This window comes from Panthera onca, chromosome A1 (assembly GCF_046562875.1).
Source record: "Panthera onca isolate mPanOnc1 chromosome A1, mPanOnc1 haplotype 2, whole genome shotgun sequence".
In the NCBI taxonomy this organism is placed as follows: domain Eukaryota; kingdom Metazoa; phylum Chordata; class Mammalia; order Carnivora; family Felidae; genus Panthera; species Panthera onca.
The window spans coordinates 81,788,224-81,800,848 of record NC_138339.1 but is presented as its reverse complement, the minus strand read 5'-3'; the positions used below and the strand labels follow the sequence as shown (position 1 = coordinate 81,800,848).

Sequence of the window (12,625 nt, the reverse complement as noted above, 5' to 3'; positions counted from 1 at the left end):
TGTTTTTAAGAAACAAAATTACAAAGAATGTCTTTTCTCTAAATGACACACTTCTTTTTAATCTTTGGGAATTTGAAATTTTGTATGTGTTGTGTCACCCCGGATATTTGGGTCCTCTATTTAGGAAGGATCTGTTTAATAGTCTGGTTAACAGAAGGCTTCGGTTTATTCTAATCAGATTTTTAAATAAATAGACACAGTAAAAGTATGTGTTTTGCAGATGTTAATTTTCTGTTGGATAACAGCTAACTCTGGATAAGTACTGAAAGACTAATACTCAAAGAGAAGGAGCGAGGCCAGCGGTTTCTGGGTCTTCATCGACCCAGAATCCTGTATTGGCATACAGTTCTGACATTCTTACAATACTTGATAGTCTTTATGCTTGCAAAGTCCTGACTCACGCAGTTTCAGATGGTTAGGAATTGAAATATATGTAAGGACCTCAAGAATTTTGCTTTGAGCTCTTCGTACCACAGATGGCCCTTAGAATTTCACATCACTTACTGAAATGCTGCCAGAGAAAATGAACGTGTGGAAACAAGCTTTCATCTTCAGCTTGCCTGGTATCCTAGCTCTTGGAATTCTTCCGTGGTATGCTCTTTTCTGCACTGCCTAAAAACACAGCTTGTATGCACGAGTATATCATGCTCTGTAAGAACCTAAGTCAATCAGTGCTCTGAGAGGTCAACTAAATAGAAAATCCCAGTCAGTTATATGCAAGATGAATAGTTTCTAGATCTCTGCTGTACAATATCATGGCTATTGTTAACAATACTGTCCACTTAAAATTCTGTCAAAAGGATAGGTACATTAAGTGTTTTCACCACAATTAAAAAAAAAGCAAAGAAAACTCCCAGTATAAGGATTATTGCTTTATTTGAACAAAAACGTGTCAAAAATGACTTGATTAGCATTTCTAATTGTAAGAACAGCCCAATCTTTAGAGTTCCCTGTGAACTATTACTTTCATTTTTAGTTATTGGATCCTTCTGTGTCTATTCTTAGACAAATGAGTGGCCTATAGGGATTTACCTACTAATAACCCCATATATTTAGACTTATTCTTGCCTTCTTTCAGATAATATTCTGAATGGAGACACTGTGTAGGTATTCATTAGTTAATACAGTTTATTTTTAAGAGATAATATGTGTGTTCTCCTTTAGCATGCACGAGTGTAGACAGTAAAACTTACCCACTGTTTCTGCATACCACTGATCCTGGGTTTTAGTAATGAATGAAATGTTTAAAGGAAGAGATAGTGATGGCCTGCTCTCAGTGCACCTTAAAATCACCTGGGGCGCTTTTAAAATATCTGGGCCCCAGCCCCAGAAATTCTAATTTAATTGGTCTGGGAATGAGACTTCCTCAATGATATTTTATGAAAGATCTCCAGGTAAATGTAATACACAACTATAGTTGAGAATCACTGGCATAGAGTAAATCATTCTGAAGTGGGGTCCATTGGCTTCTCAGAGGTTCTTCTTCTTCTAACATTTTAAGGTGGATTGTAATTTTTATGTGTGCGTGGGAAATTTTCTAGAGAGATAGTCCAAAGAATTTAACAGATTTTGAAAGAGTATGTGACCTTAAATTTAAAAATCCTTACTGCAGAAAAATTAAAACAAAAAAAACATGGGCTTTTCTAGACAGCACACCTTTGGGAATCTGAGGAGGAAGGGGAGCTGACAGTGAAGTCAGAAAAAGAGCAGGAAAGGTAGGAAGAAGCAGTGATGAGCTGGAGCTGGCTGGCACCAGCTCGTGAGAGTCGATTATGTTTATTCCCAGCTCCGTGCTCTGTGATATCACTTTGGTGGCTTGAGTGTGGCCATGGTAGGAGTCTTTACACCACAGAGGTAGCGGAAGGCCCTGATCAGGGCTCTCCTTCCCCTTCCCCTCTCTTCAGGATACACTGTAGTAATGCTGAAGGTCAGGTGAGGAGAAGTTTAAAGATGCTCAAGAGTGCCAAGTGCCACAGAGGTCGACTGCAGTGACGCCTGGGAGCCATCGGACTACCAATTGACTCTTCAGAGCAGCTTGGATCTGGTTGTTCAGGCTGGCTGCAATTGCCCAATCTCACTGCTTCAATAAACGTCTATCATGTGCTCTCCCCATCCCTAATGTCTATGAAGGCATCTGGCGAAGTTCTGGATACATAAAGGGAAACATCAGAAGAAATAGATTGAGAACTGATAGAAAAGGGTTTTGAGTTACTTAGAGGTGAAATGAGTTGCTTAAAGTCACACCAGTAATGGCAGAGAGAGAACCGGAGCCTGAGTCTCCCAACTATGCTCGCCCTCACTACACCTGGGTGAACTATATTTTAAGGAGTTAGGACTTTCTGTAAGTCAGGGATAGATGGGAGTAATCTTTTCAGATATCATATCAGAATCATACTTTTAGAAACTTATTGGCATTGAGTATTGGGATCAATTCAATGTGGACAAAGCCACGGAGGAGTAGGTAGGCTGGATAGGAGGCTGCTATAAGCCAAGCAAGAGGGTGCTTAGAGAAAGGTGAACTTTCGCTGACCATCACACAGGAGTTTTGTAACATACAGAGGAAAGGGGCTAACAGTGTGAGACAGATGTGAAATGAGCCTAGGGAGAGATAGCTTGGAAGTGGGTTGGGATGAGGACAAGGGGAGGAGGTACCAAGTGCAGTGATTTTGCTCCATTGCCATGGTCATATAGATCATTAGGTCATCATTTACCTCCCTTCTTCAGGTTGGTTCTGTAGAGTTGGCTATAGAACATCCTTATCTGACCCTGACAATGTGTGAGACCTTCTGAATGCGTTCTGTTCCTACTGCTTATTCTTCTACCTGATGGTAGTCACTGCTGTCCATGATTAGTATGATTTAATTCAATCTTGGAAAAAAACAAACACATCTGCTTTCTTACTTAGAGCAAGTAAATAATTTGAGTGTAGGAAGGACTACTTGTGATGGCAAATGATATTCTGGCCATTGCTGTCATTTTTAGCTGACTGTCTATTATAAAGAGGTGGCAGAGCTGTTTAGGGAGGAAGACTTCAGGTTTGGAGAAATACTTTAGGGGAAGGCAAACTGATTTTTTTTTTTTTTTTTTTTTAATGTGAGACCTGTTTAAATGTATTAGTGTAATTACAAGGATATATATTTGGCAAAGAAAAATTAAAAGAAAATACTAAATAAAGAAGGAATATTGATATCTAATAAGAGATTTACTTTCTGTACTTCCTGTTTTTACCTAGAAATCCAACATACATTAATTTGTTTACAGGTGCTTTTCAGTGGGAAGAATTGGAAGAAGATATCAGGAAGAAATTGAAAGATTCTGGGGATGTTTCAAATGTAATCGAGAAAGTTAAATGCATTTTGAAAACACCAGGAAAGGTAAAATTACTTTATTGCAAATCAGTTTACCTTGATGTTCTCTGAATTTTAACAGATATACTATGATAATATAATATTGAGTCATTAGAAGAGTCAATAACATATAAATATGTTTTTCTTGAATCTGTTTTTGCCATTAAATATTTTAAACACAAACTTGTATTATTTCTCACTATCTCAGATTTTAATTCATATAAGAATTAGAATATGTGTGAGTCATGTCTTTAAAATGTTGACTTGTGAATTCCATCCTCTGAAACATTCCCCTAGAGCTCCAGGAATATGCAATCTATGTCAAGAATGAAGTGCTGTTGAATTTGTCCGGTTACGGTTAAGCTTGTTAAAGGGAATGCTTTCTCATTCTCAGAATTTAAGTCCAGATAGTTTTCTGGAGCAAGGCTGTTTCTTTGTGTACCCTTTTCAAGAGTCCTAAGAAACCCCTTTGATCGGGTGGACAGTTAGGGATTTGTTTCTCATCTTGTACAGGTTTAAAATTATAAGTTAAGTCAAAGGTTATAAAATGTAGACTTTGTAACAAGTCATAAACATGTGCATGTTAAAACTCCAGTCACTTAGACTGTAAAGAGTCTGAAGGGCTTCAAAAATAAATTTATTTTAAGACAACTACATTATACAATTTAGCCAGTGTATTCTTATTTCAGATTCTGTGATAAACAAATTGGCTACAGTAGATAAAAAGGTAAGTATGTGCAATGCCTAGCAGAATATAGACATGTAAATGTAAGAAATGTAAGAAATGTTAAATGTAAGAAATGTAAGAGAATATAAGAAAAAAATGTAAGAAAAAATATTATTCCTTTAATTTTTTTTATACAGATGACTGTCAATTCTATAACCTAAGTTAATGATGTTTTAAGTTAATATTTTATTTTTTAAGTTAAGATTTTAAAACTGTACTAGCTTTTAATGAAGATTCCTGGCTTATTGAGTTGGGGAAAAAAATTTGTAAATGAAGTAACATGGAATTAAGGAGCAAGACTTTTCTTGTTTCAATAACACACTGAAGCTGGTATACAGAAGCTGTCCAATTCTAAAAGGGTATGGCAGAGTGGTAGCTCTTGCAGTCTAACCCAACTAATGCTTTTGTAGAAATGTGCGCATAAAGCTATATTCTGTTTTTAAAAGTTCTCTAGATTACTTGTTTATAGACTAGTGAAAATGTATAATACGTTTTATCAGTGTTCTGTCCAAACAACTATCCTTCAATATTTTTTTTCTTCAAATTCAAGGCATTGATCACACAGAAATCTGTTTATAAGGTTATCTATCTATCTATCTATCTGTTATCTATCTCCATCCACCCATATATAATATACATCTACATATTATTTATGATATATAAACTTATAATCTTTATATGAATGGTTAGGACAGAAGTGTTGCCTTTTGTTCTAAACCCAAGCCTTTCCTTGGGTGTGGTTCTGAACACAGTCATTGCTTTGAGTACTGAGGTAAAAAAAAAAAAAAAAAAAATTGTTGGGGAAGAGGAGGCTGGGGACTATGGGATTCCATGATATTGAACTAAATTTCCTCCTTTGCACAGGAGGAGAGAGGAGTTCTGTGCTTTCTTCTTGTGCTTTCCCGGGGTCAGGGTCTCTCTCATTAACTGAATACAACACAGAAATATATTCCTGAATTAGGAATCAGGAAATGTACATTTAAATTGTGAGTTGGCCATAAATTATCCCTGGCTTCAAGCATGTCTCCTCAGGACTTTCTTACAATGAGGGATAAATTATGATTTCTAAAGCCCTTGCTAAGTTACCAAATTCTTTGATGCTCTCTGACTTGCTGTGCTTTGTGTGTGGCTCTCCCTGAATCCTCTCCATCAATTCCTTAGATATGTATTAAGGTATGTTGTGTGTAGAATCTGAGAATAGACTTTATAAGACTAGGATTTGTATGATCCTGTTTTGCTTCTCTGCCTTGCTAGTGGAAATCATTCTGGAGTTTTCTTTCTCCTTGTGAGTAAGGATAATATTTTTGTTTTCCTCTTACCAAAGATTTTAACTTCCCACCATAGTGGATTAATCCAGAACGGAGACTAGGTATCATTTATTCTTATTGTTCCAGTTGTAGGCTTGGTTATTTCTTAGGGATAAAGCTTTCTGTATTCCCTAGATAGCCAAGCAGAGGTTCTGAGATTCAGCAAGGAAAATGGATGGAGGGTGAGGGGAGAGGGGCTGGCTCTCGAATTCTGGGGTTGGAACAAAGAAATGTCTGAAAGATGACAGAAAGGATAAACCAAGCACTAAATCCTAGGTGGAGGCTAGAGATGGGTTGGAGACTGCTAAGTCACACGACCACTATTATTGGAGGCCACCATCTAGAGCAAGCAGATGTGAGAGTGCAGATAGGTGTAGTCATGGAAGAGGTTCTCTGGAACTCTGGGTAGGAGATCCAGGCAACCTTTTATAGATTCCAGGAGTCCCAGCTGTGGGTAGAAAGACACTTAGGATTATAAGATTATACATTAAGATGGAGATGAACCTATTCATTACTCTCAGGTATTTTAATGTTGATCCTAGTAGGACATGATTTGATGGGGGAAATGTGTATTCTTTTAAATTAAAAACAAATTTTTTGTGTATGTACCTTCTTAAAGTGAACAAACACACAGGTTGTATGTAAACATATTTTACTAGGCATTCATAGGAGGTTGGACTGTTGTCTGTTTCCCAGGTAACAGAGGCCTGCATGGATTTGGGACCCCACGTGTCTCAGCCAGCGAAGTGAGTTTTCATTTAGCCGGTTCACTCACTGCTAAGAATACTGCACAGGGCTTATTCTCATGTAGCACATGCCATACTTGAGGGCAAGTTCCCCTGACAGCTATGATCAGAGATGCCGTAGACTAGGTAATCCTTATTTCTTCAGACATTTCAGTACAGTTTTCCAGATTCTCTAACCAACCTATATATATTACCAAAGCATATTGTACATTTCCTTTTGTATTTTTGTCTTCTCTTATAGATAAATTGTCTAAGGAATTGCAAAACTTATCAAGCCAGAAAACCTCTGTGGTTTTATAACACTTCCCTGAAGTTTTTCCTTAATAAACCAATGCTTGCTGATGTTGTCTTTGAAATACAAGGTATGGTTAATTTTTTTGCAAAGTTCATTACTTGTTTTTATTCCTTATTTTCTTACCTAACTCTATTTCAGCTTTGAATATTTTAGATGAAGAAATGACTATTCTGTAATGCAGATATAGATTAGTACTGTTTGAATTGCAGCAGAATCTAGGGAAGTGAAAGAAAATTATATTTTCCTACCTTTTTATACCCTTAACATATGCTTCATTAACTTTTAGGGACCAGTGTGCAATGGAATGAATTGTAATATCACCTTATTGTATATTTTTGTCTGTGTATTTCTTTAAGATGCTACTTCTTGAGTCACCTGAAACCAGCCCCCTTTACATTGTATTACCTGTAACTGGTTCGGTTCTTTTTATTTGAGCAAAAGGAACTAACTGTGCGTTGAGGGTCATGCCCGGCTTACATTAGGCATTGGTAGATATTGCTACACTTATTCGTCACAGTACTCTGAGAATTATCACCAGAGCAACTGAGAGTTGCTTTTTATCTCTGTAGGAAAGTAATGCTGCCTAATTTTAATAACGGTAAGCTGTTTTAATGCCCATTATTGATTATTCACTTGGATGATTTTGCCACTTGAGTAGATTAAAAGCATAATCATAAAAATGAATAGTCAGGTACCTTTAACTGTGCAAGAAGGCTAGGGGTTGTTTCCAGATGTATTAAATAGAACTTCAGGTGGGCTATTACTAAAAGCAAGATATGATGCTAATTTTATGATAGAAATGGATGGCAGCTAATAGTCACTTGCCTTTTAAAATTTTCCCCCAGAAAGATTCATTTTAACTTTGGCCACTGGCCAAGACGGAATTGGAAACTTTCCCAAGTGCCTTCAGATAAGCTACAGTCAGTGCTGTTTGAAATGTGAGATGAGACATTGAGAATGGGACAATAAGAGTGACCTTGAAATACATAAAGAATGATTTGGGGGGGGAGGAAGCTAACAAGAGACTGCATTTGCTTGTAATTTGCCTAGGAAGCCTTCACACCAAACATCATGTTAATGTAACCCACCGAAAAGATGTTCGAAGGGAATATGCAACATATGAAAACATATGTTAAGAGAAAAGAAATAAGCAATGATGTGGAGAATTCTTTCTCCTTATAGTCTCTTGCTTTTCTCTCACAATTCTACCTCCTAACCCTTTTGTGGGCACCTGCCCATGGCCCCTACCTATGCGGAGGTTAGGTGTGGGAGGGCCTGCTGTGGGCTGTGCTGATGCTCAGCTCCTGGGCTGTCCTTTGTCTCTCATCAGCTCCAAAACCAAGGCCTCCCAAGGAGTCAGGAGCTGAGACAAGCAGGCATGAGTGGAAGCAGGGTCTAGCAACAGCTTCTCTGCCATCTGGCCACCTGTGGGAGGAGAGGCAAGCTTAGCTTCTGAAGAGTTTGAGGAGGGGAGCTCTAGTGTGCAGAAAGGAGCAGTGTTGTCCCCTCTGGAGGAAGGCTGAACCTGAGGTATGCGACTCGAGCTTTAGCCTTGGCTCTGCATTCCCACAAGAGTGTGTTCTTAGGGCAGTCACTTAACGTGGCTTGCATCGTTAAGTCTTTTCGTTTCCAGAGTGATGAAGGTAAACCATAAGGTTCTAAAAGGTCATTTTTAGTGTTAAGCTTGTGGAGGGGGTAGTGGTCAGGACTAGAAAGACCCGGTTGGGATCTTGCATGGGTGCATATTTGCCATATTGGTGTGGCTGCTTTACTTTATATCTGGTCTCTTGTTTCCTTGCCTATAACATGGGGATACTCATTTCTACCTGGTAGAGCAGTCATGAGGATTGAGATGGTGCATTATTATAAAGGTATATTTAAAGGCCTGATGGTACATACTCTAAATCTCTCTTGTCCTAGGCAAGTTTCCTGTTTTCATAGTAAAACAAAAACATCCTAAAAATTTGATTTTTGAAACCTGGAAAGTAATGTGAAGAAGGTATGACAAATGTAGGATTTTATTTTAATATATAATAAAAACAAAGATCTTTGATAATCTGCGTTATTAGAAAACTTGGGATTCTAAATTTTATTTCGGTCTTAAACATTCTTTCTTAAAAAAAAGTTTTGGGGATCCTGGGTGGTTCAGTTGATTGAGTGTCCTGCTTTGGCTCAGGTCATGATCTCACGGTTCATGAGTTTGAGCCCCGAGTCCGGCTCTGTGCTGACAGCTCAGAGCCTGGAGCCTTCTTCAGATTCTGTGTCTCCCTCTCTCTCTGCCCCTCCCCTACTCGTGCTCAAAATAAATAAACATTAAAAAAATTTTTTTTAAGTCTAAAACTAACAGAAATTAAATACTACAAAAGGAAAGTTACTTTAGGCCTTGATATTTTCAAAGAACATGTTTATCTTTTAACTAGAAAATTGATGCTTTTTTTCTCCTTTAATTCTTCAGCTTTATCTTACTGCTGGTTGGTATAAAAGTCCTGGATTGTGTTCATTCAGCATATTTTATACAGTGTTTCTATATTTATACAGTTTATATACTATGTTGAAAAATGTGACTGTACTGAGGTATAGTGTTACAGTTTCACAATAGAACAATTTATAATACCGAACAGTAGTTTGAAAAGGTGAGAAACAGAAGTTGTGGTTTTCTTAACTGGAGATATAACAGTTTTCCAAACCAAATTCCAAGCTTGAAATGGGCTGAAAATGCTTTGATGAGTGTTTTGTTGCTAGTTTTGTAACTCTGTTGGAACTATATTATCAATGGAAAATTTCTGTTAAAATTACAAGGTTACTTATCAAATTCTTTCCCCATCTCCTGTCCACTTGGCATTTTTGGTCAGTCTTAAATCCCTCCTCTCAACCCAAATAACAGGCTATAAAATTAAGCAATGCCTCTCATTTTCCTTCTCTCTTTCTTCAATAGTTCACTACTTAATATTTTTAAACCTTAGAATTACAAGTCCAATTGTATTACTTGTTTGAATTCTTTGTCAATTGCTGTGTACAGAGCTCTCCAGCATGTTTAATCGTGGAAACCACCCATCGGTGGACACAGGCCGCCTAATGGCAAAAGGGCAGGGAAGGGAAGGAGCAAAGAGGGGATGATGCCTGCTAGCAGGTGTGTGATGGCCCGTTAGCAGTGCTCACTATTATGTAGCCTCTTCTCCCTGCTTCCGTGGGAGGTGCATTTGTGCAAATCATAGCTCTAGGCACTGAGCTCAGAATTGGCCATGGTGGGCATTGTTTGTGAATCGTACTGACTTTGGAGAAAGTCACTGGGCTTAGGTGGAACTCTTCCCTTCTTTTCTGAACCTTAAAGTGTTTTGCTTGGACCTGAAGAGGCTGAGTAATCCAATCATTATAAGTATTTTAGAGAAGAATATATGCTCCTGAGAGGTAGGAGACTTTAAGGATGTATAGGTGAAGACTCTTGGGCAGAGTGGAGTGGTTTGGCTCATACTTTTTGGAAGTCTTTGTCATTCACACCGGCTGTGGTGTCTTGCACCAAACTAAAAGCTTGACTGCCCGAAAGCAGGGTAGTTTTGTCTTCCTCATCTTTGTATCTTTAATACTTAACACGGTGATTGGCTCATGGTGGCTGCTCAGAAATGGTGTGTGAAGCTGATCTAGACTGAACTGAAGGCTGCTGTGGATTCGTGGTCTTCTAAGGTGGTGGGAGTGGTGAAAAGTGCTTCTCCACCCACATGCCATCTGGTGCTGCCTTGGTGTGGTGGCACAGTAGCTGCAGACCTTAGCAGGCTTTCACTAGAGAGCCAGTGCAGTCTCCTGAGCTTCAGTGAAGGGTATGGGCTGAGGGGCTTTTAAAAGTTAAAGGAGCTCCAGTTCTTCCAGAAGCAGCACTGTTCCCCGAGGAGGTGGTACCCTGGAGAGACACCTGGGGACTAGGTCATTCCCATCCCAAGTCTTCCAGAAGGTCTGAAATGCTCCCCTTGACTCCATAAAAGATCCCCTCACCATACTTGCTGTAACACATGGATTGCTTAAGCTGAGGGATAGTTCACTTTCTACAGTTTCTTGTTTCTGATAAGGGGAAGGCTGGCCAGGACCTGCTCTTTGAGTGTGTCCAAGACGGGCAATGGCAGTGTTTTCTTGGGAGGCACATGGGTAAGAATGGGTGATGGTATTTCAAGCCAATTGCAAAGGATACATGTTTCATTATAAAAATAGGAAGCAAAATATTTCATGTCAGTGTTTCTGTCTTCAGAAAATATGAACTAAGTAGCAAATAATTGCCCGTCTTAATTTCCTGTCTTCTAATTGTTGGTTTCAGAGTCATTTTTGAACTCTTTGTTTTTCAAATAAAAACTAAAACGTTTCTGGTTAATGCTGGTCATCTCCCCAAAATTTGCTTTCTGACATCAGCTTAGCTGTGCTTAATGCAATACCACTGTCATCAAAAGGACAATTGCTAGACTAAGAATTCTGCAAGTTTATGTAACTTAACTTTGTTTCCCTTTTGAACCTTGCAGGTACAACAGTGCCAGCCCACAGGGCCATCCTGGTGGCCCGTTGTGAAGTGATGGCAGCTATGTTTAATGGGAATTACATGGAAGCAAAGAGTGTTCTGATTCCAGTTTATGGAGTTTCCAAAGAGACTTTCTTGTCATTCTTAGAATATCTATACACAGACTCCTGTTGCCCAGGTGAGCAGTATAAATATTGAGTAATATCTCCTAATTCTTTATTTCCTTGTCACTCATTTTGACAAATTGCATTCTGTGAAATTTGTTTTTGTGTAAGACTTATCAGAGTTGACATCATGGCATGTGCTCATCAGGTGGAGGTGGTGTTGGGATAACAGAGAGTTTTCAGTCAGCTCAGGTGGAGGAGCAGTGGTTGGATACCTCTTTCAGGCTTTCAGACTCAGGCATAAGTCCCAGCCAGCACCAATAGTGTGGTGATTCTGTGGGCACCCTAGAAATGGAGGTGTCTGATGGTCCCCAGTGACTACTCTAATTCTATATATTGGGACAGAGAGCTCCTTGGAGGACTATCCTTCCATAGAGAGAAGAGGGTTAGGTAGTTGCTTTTATGGCTCTAACTTCTGATTGAGGCACTTTCAAGGACTTTGGATATTCTGAGACCTCCCCCCCCTTAGTTATCTGTGGCCCAGAGAATGTGGGTTTTTTTTTTTTAAGGCCTTCTTCTGACTTTTAAAGTCATATTCTCCTTAAGCTAACTTGTCCAAAAACTTTATCTAAGATGTTTAGGATGCCTAGTGGACTATAGGATTTATTTCCCTACTCACTGACTTAAGACTATATTTGTCTAAGAACTAATCATCTTTGGCAGCTGCAGGTTAGAACAGATCTTGTAGGTTTTTTCCAGCTGCGGTGGTGGTGGGGTGGGGAAGCAGAGGGGAGGGGGTCCTTGGAGAAATTGCAAAATCCTTTCAAAAGGCCTAGAGCCTTGGGATGCAGGAAGCCCCTTTAATTAGTCTTCATCCTCTGGCCACCAGATGGCTCCCACCACAAACAGGACCAGAGTAAATCTCTGGTGGTTTACTTCATTCAGGAGCCCGTGACCTTGATAACAGAACCTGGCCTAGCGAAGATAAAAAGAAAACACACATTTCAGACCATCCCTCTCTTCAGATTTATTGCTTTCATTTTTAGATTTGGAAGATTTCCCAGTGTGTTATTAAAAGCTCTTAAGTTTTAAACAAGTCATGAGCCCTCTAGTGAAAGGTTTAGAAGATAAAAAAAAGAAAATTCCTTTTTTAAAAAGAAAAAAAAAATTTTAACGTTTGTTTATTTTTTAGAGAGAACAAGTGGAGGAGGGGCAGAGAGAGAGAGAGAGAGAGAGGGAGACACAGAATCTGAAGCAGACTCCAGGCTGTAAGCTGTCAGCCCAGAACCCGACATAGGACTCCAGCTCACAAACCTTGAGACTATGACCTGAGCCGAAGTCCAGTGTTCACCCGACTGAGCCACCCAGGCGCCCCAGAAAATTCCTTTTTTTAACTGAATTAATTCTGGTCTTGCAGCGAGCTGTACAGTACTTTGGAGCCAGTTATAGTTGCTACTGTCAGTGTTAAAGACTTGCTTATCATTTTTGCTTGATAAAAAGGAAAGATCACTTCTCATCAGAAGGTGTGTTATTGTTTATTTCATTATTTTCGTACTGGCAAGTTTGTATATTAAATAAAACCTTGCACCCACATTTAAAAT

General features: G+C 38.9%; 1 protein-coding gene across 1 annotated transcript in view; it reads left to right on the top strand.

Annotated features, from left to right (window-relative positions):
• Window positions 1–12,625, top strand: part of RHOBTB3 (Rho related BTB domain containing 3) — a 52,719-nt gene that overhangs the window by 24,794 nt on the left and 15,300 nt on the right. Inside the window, exons 7-9 of the mRNA XM_060635349.3 lie at window positions 3,262–3,374; window positions 6,369–6,489; window positions 10,925–11,098. Coding sequence (XP_060491332.1) covers window positions 3,262–3,374; window positions 6,369–6,489; window positions 10,925–11,098 — 408 coding nt within the window. The remainder of the gene's footprint in view (window positions 1–3,261; window positions 3,375–6,368; window positions 6,490–10,924; window positions 11,099–12,625) is intronic.